Source organism: Pollicipes pollicipes, unplaced genomic scaffold (genome assembly GCF_011947565.3).
Source record: "Pollicipes pollicipes isolate AB1234 unplaced genomic scaffold, Ppol_2.1 Scaffold_7231;HRSCAF=8579_pilon_pilon_pilon, whole genome shotgun sequence".
In the NCBI taxonomy this organism is placed as follows: Eukaryota; Metazoa; Arthropoda; class Thecostraca; order Pollicipedomorpha; family Pollicipedidae; genus Pollicipes; species Pollicipes pollicipes.
Window position 1 is genome coordinate 38,696,475 of NW_023597034.1, and position 12,915 is coordinate 38,709,389.

General features: G+C 62.9%; 1 protein-coding gene across 1 annotated transcript; it reads left to right on the forward strand.

The window, feature by feature from the left end:
* Positions 1 to 832: 832 nt before the first annotated feature.
* On the forward strand, positions 833 to 9,754 carry LOC119110300 (uncharacterized). Its single transcript, XM_037234068.1, has 4 exons — positions 833 to 1,293; positions 7,344 to 7,465; positions 7,765 to 7,970; positions 9,009 to 9,754. The coding sequence occupies exons 1-4, from the start codon at positions 1,134 to 1,136 to the stop codon at positions 9,223 to 9,225; spliced, it is 705 nt and encodes a 234-aa protein (XP_037089963.1). The 5' UTR covers positions 833 to 1,133; the 3' UTR covers positions 9,226 to 9,754.
* Positions 9,755 to 12,915: the final 3,161 nt, after the last annotated feature.

Here is a 12,915-nt window from a genome sequence, read left to right on the forward strand (position 1 = left end):
GGATGCAGGACTCTTTTACAATTGCATCAAAAGATCTTTCGGGATCCGGCATCCTTTCTAAAACTTCGTAAAGTGTCTTTCGAAATCTTGGATCACTTCTGAACTGAAGTTTAATGGTTTTCCGCAATCTTGGATGCTTCTCCGTATTTTTTTCGGACAATCCTTTGCGACCCCGTAACCTTTTTCCTATTTTGCTTAGGAATTCCTGGGATCTTTCCTTGCCTACTGCTTAACGGCTTTTCACAGCAATAAGTAGTTCATATCATGCATCCATAATCTGTGTGCATCACTGCTTCACACCGTCAGTTTAAGGTGCCCAGGGAACAAACCCTGTCCCTTTAAGGAGTAAGCTTTGGCCGACTAGGATATCAGATAAATGGGAAGATTAACAATAATTGCCATCAACAGCAATGGGAAATTCCACATTTGCTCCTCGCTGACGGCTACGCCTCCGATGCCATTCCGGATGCTCGATAGCGGCCTGATTTTCCGCGGCGGCGACCAGGATGCGGCCTCTGGCGGCGCGGCAAAAAGGGCACGCCGGCGGCCGGTGGGCGGGCCGGGGCTGGGAAGGCCACGCCCACCGTCCGAGCCGCCGCCGCCGCAGGCCGCGGCCTGACCTGACCTCCGGTGCCGGGGTCAGACGGGGCCGCGGGGTCACGGCGCCTCCACGCCGCCCCGGGCGCCGCCGGCCGAGCCAATGACCGCCAGCTGACCCATATCCGAGCGCGCATGCTCGGCGGGGGCCGCCAGCGCGCAGCAGAAGGCGGCGCGCGCGGCGCCGCCGGCCACCGGTGCGGACTTCCGGAGTGGTGTGGAGGTGGCGGCGGCCAGTCCCCGGGCAGCCACGGCGCGCGCGCGACCCGCCGAAGGGACATGAAAAGTGGGGGCGTATATAAGCGGCGCGCCAGTCGGTAGTATGAGCGTGCCGAGCGTGCTGGTGTGCTGCTCCAGTGTCCGCCAGGCCAGCCGCCCGTGAGCACCGCGTGCGCCGCCCAGCAGCCCTCCGCCGCCCCACGGACTCTCGCTCGCAAGAATGACTTCGTCTTGCTCCGCCATGCTGGACCCGACTGGACTTTACTAAGGGCCGCTGGCCCTGATGACCGCACTTAGTCGGTCACCATGCAGACGCCATGAGGCTGCTGCCGCGGCTGCTACTGCTGCCGCCGCCGCTGCTGCTGCTGCTGCTGTGCAGGCCAGCGGCGGCGGCGGCCGGCGGCTCGACCCAGCTGCCCAGGTTCGGGCGTTCACCGCGGCAAGTACAGCTGACGGCAGGCGCCCAGGCCAGAGGAGGTGAGACTCGCTGCCGCCGATGCAGATGCCCCTCTCCCGCTGTCGCGAAGCTGGCTGCGCCCTGTTTACTTGGTACTTACTGGTCTCGGGTCAGACTTAGGTCTTGGTTTTTCCGTGCGGTTGACTCTGTTTGTAGACTGCTGATGCGGCATGTGGTCAGCGGCCTTATTCTAAACCAAGCACTCACACTGGACACCCGATTTCTGCAACCCCCATAGTGGTACCGCAGGTTTTACAGAAACGTGCCGTTGCGACATGAAACTAGTTATATCTTCTGGTCTCGGTTGAGTGTTTGGGTCGTCAGTTCACGTTCGCTACGTGCATGAGTAAGAAATTTCGTAACGGAGAGAGGTGGCGCAATGTTGGTCTAAATCACTTAAGGCTTTTCCTCGCGTTGAATGTTCATGGCGCGCAATGTACGGCATTCACGGTAGAGCATTTAGCTCAAGCGCAGAAAGCAGAAGATCAGGCGAACCCGCGAAGCGGACTTGTGGACATAACAAAACATGACTTGAGCTTAATGAAGACGGGTTCCTTGTGGGTGATTGACTTTGGCCTATTCGGCCATAGTTTGTCGCAGTAAACTTTGCCTTACACACCGGTCATGTCGCGTGAGTCGTCACCCGCTCGCTCCGTCCGTGGTAGAAAGCGTCCCGTCTTTTGCAATGCGGCTATTTTTGAGCTCTGTTCAGGCCCGACTGGTCGGAGGACCTGGTCCGGTGGAAAGGCCGGCTCGGCGGGATTTCGCGTGACCTGTTCCGGCCCGCCCTTGGCATCACGCGCAGAGGAAGGCGGGCCGCGAGTCGCACAACAGCGCCGGCGGCGCGCGGCCGCTGAAGCCCGGCGTGGCGCCGAGGGCGCACGGGTCGGCGGGGCCTGCGCGCCGGCCGGGCTGGGCGGCATGCTGCGCCGCCGTGCCCCGCCCTCCCGGTGGTCCACGGCTGGTCACGGCCCGACAGGCCTGTCAGCTGGCCGGGCAGGGCCGTCGGGCGCCGCGGCCGCCCAGTCAGCTTGTTTATTGCGCGAGCGGCGGCCGCGCCCGGACGTGCCAAGTCCGCCGCCGGCTGTCCGTCGGACCACCGCCGGCCGCGCTGCAAGCGTGTCGCCGCCGTCACGCCGCCGGCGGACTGAGAGGGCGTCTCCCCGGCGCGGTCGACACTCCCGCCCGGCACGTCACGTTACGTCAGCGCGGCGGATGCTGCCGCGTCACGGCGGTCGGGGCTGACAGAGATCCATGGACGCGCCGGCGACGCGCCTCTGTTGCCGCGCCGGCGCGAGGTGTTGACGTCACCCGTCCTCGCGGCGGCGACCCTGTCAGCCGCTCTCCGTCCGCCGGGCGGGTGCGGCGCGATGGCCCGTGCCCCGGAACAGCAGTCAGCTGACTGCAGCCTTTGGGCCCGGACAAAGTTCAGACGGTCACAGTAGCTCCGTGCCACCGCCTCCAGAGATCCGTTCGCACTTACTTACCACTGGGAATCTTACTACTGGGGTCTTACCACTGGGAGCACGAGATCTTGTCAGCGCGTCGTTCTCTGCTTGCAGCGAAACACCCTAGCAACGTACAAAGGCGAATTCCAACCTTGATTAAGCTTAGAAAAGCTATCTGAGGCCATTGCCAAACGAAGTTTGACCGGCGCTCCTTTTAAGAATGGATTTGCCCTGGGTGGTTTTCCCTTAGATCTCTAAAATATCTGACCTTTACCATTCTGAGAAGCTCCCGCGGTATGCACGCGTCGTCGGCCCTGTAATTAAAATGATAGCGACATCCAGGCATTCTTTGAATGTCCGACCCCTCCCAAAAGAGAAAAATCTCCAGCAGTCCACCTTATTGGTGGAGCAGACCACGCGTTGCGCGATCACGTTCGCCACCGCGAAGTTTGCCACCGCGAACCGCATTTGCGAGCAGCCCTTTCCACCGACTACCGTGGAGTGGGCGCCGCCCGGTCCAGTCTCCGCCTGCACTGCGCGTGACGATGGCGGCCGGGTCACGGCGGACGCCGCCGGCAGACAGCCGTGATGTAACACGGCGCGGGCGGCGTTAGTTGCATGCGGCGGCATCCACCCACGCGTCGCGCCGGCCCGACCAACACCAAGGTCCCCGGCGGCCGGGCGGCCAGCCTTTCACCCACCAACCTGTCCCCCCTGCGCCAGCCGCCTCTCGCCGGACGCGCCAAGCCAATCAAGACTGGCCATCGGCCACCCCCCGCCCCCACCGTGGCCTCGGGCGTAGCGCGCGGCCCCCACAGCGGCTCACGAGCTCTCCTGAGCGGGGGGGGGGGGGGGGAGGCGACGGCGCAGTTCCCCGGCGCCGTGTGAAGCGGTCTGAAGGTCTGCACACTGTCCACGCGCTGGGGGCGTGTTTTGTTTGTCGCTCACGTGTGGTGCACAACATAGCTGGATCCGAATGCGATGCTGGCTGATGCCGATTGACAGACGGCACCCAAAGCAGCTCGATGCTGCTTGCCTGAGCACGAATTGGCGAATCAAACGTCCACAAAATCATTGGCTTTTCTGCCCATTAGAATTGTGAAATTGGTTGGTCAACGTGAGCTAAATCATTTCCGTGTGACACGGAGTGACAATCTACCATCGAGTAGGCTTATGCCAGTTTCAAATCAAATACATGGACCGTGTAGGTCAACGATTCATATGGCTTGCACACAGATGATGATATTTGGTTAATGTTTCTGGGAGATTGATATTGGTACAAGCGCTCCAGACTTTCCTCATTTTAATGGCGGTTTTCTACTGTGAGCAGACCTGTTTCGACAAGGTCTCGACGGCGGTAAAAACACCCGCTTTAAGGGCGGATGCCAGCACTCTAATGGACCATCATAGTTTAGTTTCATTGGTTGAATTGTGGTCGGGGGGTTTCAACTCCATTAGTGCAAGGTCAAACTGCCTGTAGCCATATTCTTCAAAATGCAGTTTTCGATGACCTGTGCGTCCCGACATTATGTATCCTGTCTTCGGGTGCCCTCAGCTGAGATCGTCAGTAAAAAGTTTGCTCTGGTCGGTACTAAGAGCTGAGATTGGGCGCTGGAGACGGCCAGCCAGCTGCCCTTCCCGCCTCCGTCCGCACGTGTGTCCTCAGGAGATACCGATACCACAGCAGACGAAAGCTCTGGCTCCATTCACCGCCGCGCGCCGCCCCTCGGCCGCCCTGGCCGCCCTGGCCGCCACGGGCCGCGACGCCCGGCGCCCCATGGCCGCGAGCCGGCCGCCACGTGCCCCGGCCGCCGACGGCCTCGACCACGTGGCGGAGGGAGGCCAGCGGGCCAGCCGCAGTCGCTCGGCCGCGCGCCGGGAATGCAGCAGGTCTCTGCAGGGACGAGCGGCGCCGGAAGCCGCGCCGCCGCAGCGCGGCCATTGCGCTGTCAGTGGTACGGTCAAAGGGTGGCCGCGCTGCGGTCGGCGCCGGCCGGAACCGCGAGCGTCGCCGACGCGCCGCGCGGCCGGTGTCGCGCCGACACGCGGCCGGCGCAGCGCCCCGCTCCGGCCGCGTCGGCCGCGTCGGGCTCCGCCGGCGCGCCGGCGGCCGGCCGCCGCCGCCAGCCGGCGACTCGGCCGCCGCGGACACTATTTTTTGTGGGAGCATTCACCTCGTTTAGCCACCCGGAACCGTGCTAGTGATACCGGCGGCCGGCGGCCGGCCACGCAGCGGCCGGCCGTCGACAACAGTGGGCCGCGCGCCGGCCGGCGCCGTCCCGACGGGAGGCCGTTCACCCAGCGCTGCCGCGCGCCATGGAGCGCCTGCGCCGCGGCCGGCACCGCCGCGCCGCCGCGCCGCCGCGCCGCCGCCGCCTCCCACTGCTAGCCGGCGCCTGCACGTGGGGCGCGTGCGGGGCGGCGGCGGCGGCGGCGGCGACAGACCGGCCGCGACCCGGCGGCCGAGGCCGGGCCGGCCGGGCCAGGCGGGCCGGCGGTCGCCGCTCGTCTCGGTCTGCAGACGCTGCTGGCGTGACCGCCCGGCCGCGCGGCGACGCCGGGTCGGCGTGGCCGGCCGCGTTCGTTGACCTGTTGCAGTTCAAGACGGGCGGGTCCGTGGCGCGCGGCCGGCCCATTGTGACGCGACCGCTCGCCTGGCCGCCATGCGGTCTCGGCGGCCGGCTGCAGCGCTGGAGTAGGCCGTGCGTGGGACCCCGGGCCGTACGTGGGACTCGCGGTCCGACAGCGCCGTGGAGACGGACGCCGCACGGCGACGGGCGCGGCGTCCGCGACGCCACCCCGGGGATCGGCTGCTTTGTTACCGGGCTGAGAAGTCAGTGAGGGGCAGTTAGTTCCTGAGGATCACTGACGCCATCATCTGGTTTCCGTTGGAGCAATCCGCGTGAGCCGGCTCAGCTTGCCAAGTGGATTGCCCGCCGCTCGTGCTGACTAAGGCGCTATTCACTGGTGGTGATGCGCCCCGTCAAACCGGGCCGATGGCAGGGTGCAGGGCAGGCCGACGGTCACGTGTCCTTCACCGAGTGCCGCCGCCGGGTGGGCACCGGGGTGTGCGCTGGTGCCGGCGGTGGCGGGGCGCGGCGCGGCGCGGCGCACCCGCCCGGCCTGACCGGCCGGTCAGCTGACGGGAGACCAGCCGCGCGCGCGCCGCCCCTGCAGCCGTCATTGGGTCGTTTTCCACCCACGCGCCGCCGCCGCCCTCTCGCGCTCTCTCTCTCCGTCAGCCCTGAGACGCTGGAATTCCCGACCGTGCAGGCCGGCGCGTGGGCCGAATGGTCACGAGCGGCACCCGCGGGGCAGGGCAGGGCCGGGCTGCGCCGGCGGCGCCCGGCCGGCCGAGCCCGGTCGCTTCCGAGTGGGAGCGCCGGGGCCGGCAGCCGACAGCTCGCGCCGGCGCCGACCGAGAGCGCCACCAGCGGCCGTGTTTGGCCTGTGCATGATGCCGGCCCGATATCTGGATTGCCTTGAGCCGGGGCCTTTGTCGCTGGGACGGGCGCGGTACACGGATGGAGCGGCGTCGCCGGGCCGCGCCGTCTCCGCCGTCCGGCGAAGGTAGCCGCGCCGGCCGCCTCGCGTCGCACACGTCCGCTACTGGACGCAGCGGCCGGCTGACCGCCGCGCAGGTGGCTCGTGCACGTGCAAAGAGGCGCCGACCCGAGCCGTCCTGGCGGCGGAGGCGCGCCGAATTCCTCCGGTGCAGCCGGCCGGTGTACAGGCGCCTGCTGCACTCTCAGCGCGTTGCCGGCTCGGCTGCACGTGTTGGCGCAGGCCGCAAAGCGACGCCGACCGACCGCGTTCCGTCCGGGTCGACCGCGGCCGACACCACCAAGGCCCGTCGCGGCCCTAAAACGCGACCTTTCACTGAGAGTGGCCGGCCGGCCGGCCGGTTCGTGGAAGCGCCGGCTTCGTTATCGAAACGACCGAAGACGGCGCGCGGCCGAGCCGTTTTTGTGAAACTTCTCGGCACGGGAAGGTCAGCCGTAGGAACACGCCCTTCGCGTCGGCCTTAGCGGCGGCCGGACGGTCTGCAGCCGCGCCCTCCCGCCTGCACCCCGCCGCGACCCTGCTGGCCGGCGCGCGGAGACAGGCACCCGTCCCGCTCAGGGCCGCGCTGTTGAACATCAACAGCGCGTCGTTGGTCAAGCGAGGTTTTTGTGCGATCGGGAAAAATTGGCGGCGACCGCAGCATTCCCAGCGTGATTGCAAGTCAATGGAGTGTGTCCTGCAATTACCGCGGCAGTTTGGTGTCCTTGGCTGACACCTAATTCCAATTTGTGCCGCAGACAACTAACTTGGCGCCGCACACGCCATTGGCTTTATCTCTTCCGGGATATGCTGGCTCAGCCAATCTAGGAATGAGGGGAGCACTGCGGTGAACCGTTTGCAGACCGCAGTGAAATGCGGCCACGGGGGTGGGACGCCGGAGGGACGACGTGAACGCCTTCACGAGCTGCTTTCGCAACTCTGCTCATGTGCACCCATCAGATACCGAAGCTGTGTGTGTTCTCCCGAGCTGACCTACTCGGTGTGCCCCTGGGCTCGTCACGTGCTGGAGTGAAGACGATGTCGGCGGCGCGCTCACCAGGCCGTCTCTGTCGTTCCAGAGCTGGTGCTGTGGATGCCTCTCACCATCATCCTGTCATCACTCGGCTACCCTTCGCACGACACCGCCGCCGACCGAGAGCAGAGACAGCAGAGCCGCGAGCAGCGCGCCGGCGCCGGCCAGGTGAGCGCGCCCGCCGTGTCGCCGTGTCGGCCGTGTACGTGACGCCGTCGACGCCGGCCGGCCGAGCGGCCCTGACCCGCCGCCGGGTCGGCCGGGCCACCGGCGCTGACGTAACGCCGCCCACTGTGTGCAATCGGCCGGCCGTGCTCTGCCGGGCTGATCTCACCGTGCCGGTTCTCCGGCCGAAACAAGGCCGGCGTCGTAACCAATCTAGGTCAATTTTGGGTCCCCCGTGCACTCGGCGTGCGACTGGGCGCGCCGCGGACAACGTGCCTGACCGCACCCTCACCTGCCCGCAGGCGCCGCCGGTCGGCCGGCCACCCTATGACTCGACGGCCGTCGAGTACCGGGCGTCGGCCGTCGGACCGCTGCTCTCTCGCCTCGACGCCTACTTCCACTTTCTGCGCGTGCCGGACGCCCGCTGCCGCCGCCGCGTCGTCTGCCAGCTTGCCCGGCATCCGGCCGCCTTCGAGCCTGTCAGCAGCCTCGTACTGAGAGCTCTCAGGTACGTGTGGGCGCGCGATCGCGCCGACGGCACGCGCGCCGCCTCCGCAGCCTCGGCCGCCGGCGGGCATCCCGCTCAAGTGCGCGCGGACCCGCTCATGACGCCAGCCTGGGATCCGGGGGCGCGTCATTAGAGTTGAACGTCGGCGCGGCACGCCAGCGCGTGGGCGGGGGGGGAGGGGCAGCGGGGGGGGGGGGGGGGAGATACGACGGCGGATCAGCTGCAAGGTCGGCCGCCGGCGGTGAGCTGGGAGAATGTGGCGGCTGAGCCGGCGCGGCTCGTGTAATGCGGCGCCGGCCGGGTGTCCGCTGTCCGAGCTCGCCCGATGTCGCACGCCACGGCCGTCCGGCGCCGCCGCCTTGTTCCGATGCTAATGCAGCGGCCGGCGGCGGCCTTGAAAGAAACTTTCGGCCGCGCCTGGTAGCAGGCCAACTTGCGCTACTGTGCAGCGGCGCCGCGTCGGCCGGGCCCGATGGGCGCGGGCCGGGCGCTTTCGGAGCCGCCGCCGCCCACCCCGCGGCCTCACGGAACAATGACAGGGCCCCGCGGGAACGCTTGGCTTTGGTTTGATGTTTCGATGCAGGCTGATGGCTGCACTTTCTCGCTCGGTCTTAGCTGTTCGGAGGAATTTTGCTGCACGTCCGCTTGGTGCTCATTCGAAGGTCTTCCACAGAAGTCGCTCGGTTGTCCGGCCCACGTGCTCTGTGAGCGGAAAAATATTGTCGTTTTCTCTATCGTTCGCTTTATCAGATGCCCAGCGCAGACGACCAAAGTCGCATGCACGTTATGTAAGAGAGCCAAACGGACGCATGACTAAAAATGCGGCCAGGTCTCAATTTGCACCATGGCAAGGAAAATTTGAAATTCCGCGAACCCGTAGGCGGGCGTCTTGTGACCGACGGGGCCTCTTCTTTCGAGTCCTGCAGTCTGTGGCGCCCACCGGCTAAGCCAGGCCGCGAGACCGCAGCGCCGGCAGGACGGCGGACACCTGGCCCGCAGAGCCGACCGCGGCAATAACCTCGTCCTCCTCTGTTGCAGGAAAAGTGACAGCTACCAGCGCCGGTCTGCCGGGCGCCCGGGCGAGCGGCGCTTCTCCCAGTACTACGAGGCGGCGGCGCGCGGGGCGGCGGGCGCCGACTGCCAGCGCGCCTACGCCGGCTGCGCCGCCGCCGCCGAGCGCCTCATCAACATGCCGGTGCTACGCCTGTGGCAGCTGCTGTCGGAGCTGGTGTCGATGCGCGTGACCGACGACTAGCCGGGCCGCCGGCGCCGTGTGTTCGTGCTAATGTTACCAGAGTCTTGTCGCGCCCGCCTGTCGGCCTCCAGGCGACGCACCTAGAATCCCGTGCTATTCAGATACGACGTTTTGTAGATACGAGCCGCCCGCCGCCGCCGGCGTGTCTCGGTGTACGGCCCGCGAGCGCGCCTCGACACGCACTCGTGCACATGCCGAAGGGAGCAGCCACACGGCCTACTCCAACATTGTGATATTTGTGCTTTGGGGAAAGTCGTGTGCATTGATATTTGCCTTGTTACCAGCATGACCGTGATGGGAGGTCTGGGTGCGGGAAGCATGGAGTGACGTAACCGGTCCGATCATGCGTGGCGGAAACAAAGCGCAAATTCGCACCGCATCCCCTGTCCCGGCGGCGCCCGCGGAGTTTCATTCCTACCACCTACGTGTACAATACGAGTGTTTGGTTCATTGTTGCCTATTCAGAATGCTACGTGGCGATGTGATTGATTTTGTACGAAACCTTCGTAATAAAAATGACAAAATACTCCCCAGCTTTGTTGGCTTGCGCTACGAGGCACGAATCCAAGGTGACAGAACCATCGATGAAATATCACTCGCTGATGAAACACACCTCCAAGACGTGCAGCATTTTTTGATAGCTACAGAAAACTCGCTGTTTCCAATTCGGTCCGAATTCCAAATCGGAAATAAAACATCGACGCGCTGCGGAGAGCTGGTCGGCGGCGGCGGAAGTGATGCAGACTCGCGGCCGCGCGCGCCGCGACCGGCTGGCCGGGCCGGCCGGCGGCGGCGGGTCGAGCCCGCATCACCAGGCTCGCTGGCCGTCCGGGGTCACGGGGGTCGGCGTCAGATCACTGACCCTCGGCCCAGCTGGCGGTCGGCTCGGCACGGGTGGAGTCGGCCGATGGGCGCGACCAAAGGTCAGCACCTGGCGGCGCGCGCTGTCACCCGGGTCCGCCGCCCGCCGGTGCGCTGAGGCGGTGCTGGCCCACAGCTGGGCCGGGCTCAGCGCCGGACCGCTGGGTGCGGTGCACTCGGTGATCCTGTGGAATCGCCGCCTCGTACCCCATTAGGTTCGTGGCGCAATGTCACGCTGCTGGAGAGCTGCAAACCGAGTCGCAGAGAACGCTTCTCCTCTACGTTGGGGTTTGAACTGAGACGGCCATATTAGAGCTCATGGTCAGTAAGCAGAATTGTTATTCGCAGCGTGCACCAAAGCTCCCTAGCCATTTGCAGACAATGTAGGCGATGGAGCATTTCGCATTACTTTGGACGACAGGCATGGTCTCGTGACTGCCTTGACGGCATGGTGAACCTTACTTTAGGGAAAGCAATTTAAATATTTGATAACATGTACATGCGAATTTTTACACGAAATTATTCCCATATTTCTTCAGAAAGCATATTTCTCTGTGCAAGCTCTGCCATCTAGCGTCATGTCTTGTAACTAACACGGCAGTCATGAAACCAACAGCCGTGTATGCACTTTGTACAGCGCAACTCTTTCACACACATTGTTTGACGTCAGCCATCGTTATTTGAATTTAATTAACTCGATTTGCATAAGCATAGAAGCAAAGCCATAATCTGTATGCATGCGTCTATGTATGTGTTCTTTTTAAAATTCATCCATCAAATGGCTATTCCGGGTTTGCGTTCGGTACTTGATGTTGACACAACAAAGAAAAGTTCATCGCCTGATGCCTATGCAGCTAAATAGAAAATCGTGTACACGACTGTTATCGAGAGTGCTAAAACACAATCTACGCCACTAAAAAAACCGCAAACATGTACAGCTAAAAATGGCATGCGGGCGTGGGTGTGCATCAGCCGCAGGATCACCGCGTCTTAAATTTTTGCCCAGCTATTCACGCCCCTCACAGCATGCTTGAAGACGGAGAGTGAGCGGCACCCAGTTACACTGACCGGCAGCCTATTCCACGAGGACGACGCTCGGTATCGAAAGTCCCTTTGCGATCGCGCCAGCCGGTATTTGGGCAGCTCCAGCCGTCCTGCCTCGTTCGTCCTGCCACGATGCCTCCTGCATCGGCATCGTGGGATACCGAGGATTTGGTGATAAAAGTGCTGCCCAATGCAGGGGCCAGTTCTGGTAGTTTAAAACCTGATATACTTTGGTGACGTTCTGCACCTCGACTAACCACTCTACTCGGTCCCATCTCAGAGCCTGGAGTGCCGGACCGATCCTGTCCCGACGCCGAGTCCCTGTCACAGCCCGGGTGGCAAAATGTGTAGCTTCCTGCATCTTGTGCAGCTTATTTTTGGCGAAAGACATAGACCTGCGGGAGAATGAGAAACATCAAAAGTGCACTGCATCTCGTGACCGCTTGACTAATGTACGAATCCCAGGATAGAACGGGGTCGATGACGACACCGAGCAGCTGGGCCGAGCGAGAGGGTGACCGCGAGCATTGAGGGCAGCCGAGTGAAAGTTTCTGCCTTTTTGTATGTTGCCTGCTTCCAGTAAGAATGAAGTCAGTTTTTGTGCCTCATTTTGAGGCTTAAAACGGAGCCAGCTCTCCATGCCAAAGTATGCCTGAATTTGATTTTAGAGAGCAGTGAGATTTTGGTCACCGCCTTTGCTCGGTCCAACAATTGAGTGTCGTTAGCATATATAGTGACTCGACAGTTGACCAGGTAGTACGTCAAGTCGTTTGTCAGAAGACTGAACAGGATCGGTGCGGCTATCGATCCCTGTGGTGCGCCATGCGGACGGGCAGGGGGCGCAACACCACCTCTGATTACCTGACTGCACCCGGTGAGGTGGCTCTTTAATCACGAGGGATCGATTCCATACCATCCCAGCTTGCTAAGGAGGAAGCTGTGGTCGACGCTGTCGAATGCTTTGTCCAGGTCAGCTGTTGTGATCGATTATATATTCCCATTGTCTGGATTGCGCGATATCCCGTCGACAGCGTCGAGCACCGTGTCCTGTGAGAAGTGGCAGCGGTGGCAGGTATACTGTTGACCGGTCAGGATATTGCTATCCACGAGGTATCGAGATAATTGGTTGTAAATTACCTTTTCAGTGACTTGACAAGTGGCAAAGCAGGTAAGTGGGCGAGGATTAGGCGGAATGTTTGGATTGAAAATGATTGTTAGACCTTTAAAAACTATACGCTTGGTGTGACATATTACAGGAAATACTTCTGTGCTAAATTTATATTTTTCTCCTATATTATTGGGCTGCTTACACAGAAGACTGCCCAGTATGATGTCTGAATAATTTCACCGGCATAATGAAACAGACAACTGGGTGATGTAGTGAGAGCAGGGCCCATGCATCATTCATTATTGCAGAGTCAGTACCTGTGTTTTAGAAATGCGGAAGCGCAAAAGAAAACAGCCTCCAAGGATCCAAAACAGTGCAAATACTAGATTCCTCGCCTTCTCACGGGTGCCAGCTTCTCTCCGCCTCCAATTTTAAAAGACCGGTCTGACTGCAGCGTCATGCCGCACAAGTACGCCGGGATCCCTGTTACCGCGTCCGGCCATCAGGCTGAGCCGGGCATTGTGCCGGTGACCGCGACCGCAGCCGGGCGGCGGGGCGCGAACCAGCGCCGCCCGGCGCGTCTGCCCCTGACGGGAGGGCGCCAGCCGCCGCCCGGCCCGTCTGCCCCTGATGGAAGAGCGCAAGTCGTGCCACGACCGCAGCGGAGCGGCGGGGCG

Bases quoted from the DNA above. Each gene is read 5' to 3' on its own strand.
- LOC119110300 (XM_037234068.1), top strand. From the start codon at position 1,134: ATGAGGCTGCTGCCGCGGCTGCTACTGCTGCCGCCGCCGCTGCTGCTG. The intron at 7,466-7,764 runs GTGAGCGCGCCC...ACCTGCCCGCAG, and splicing joins AGCGCGCCGGCGCCGGCCAG to GCGCCGCCGGTCGGCCGGCC. The intron at 7,971-9,008 runs GTACGTGTGGGC...CCTCTGTTGCAG, and splicing joins CTCGTACTGAGAGCTCTCAG to GAAAAGTGACAGCTACCAGC.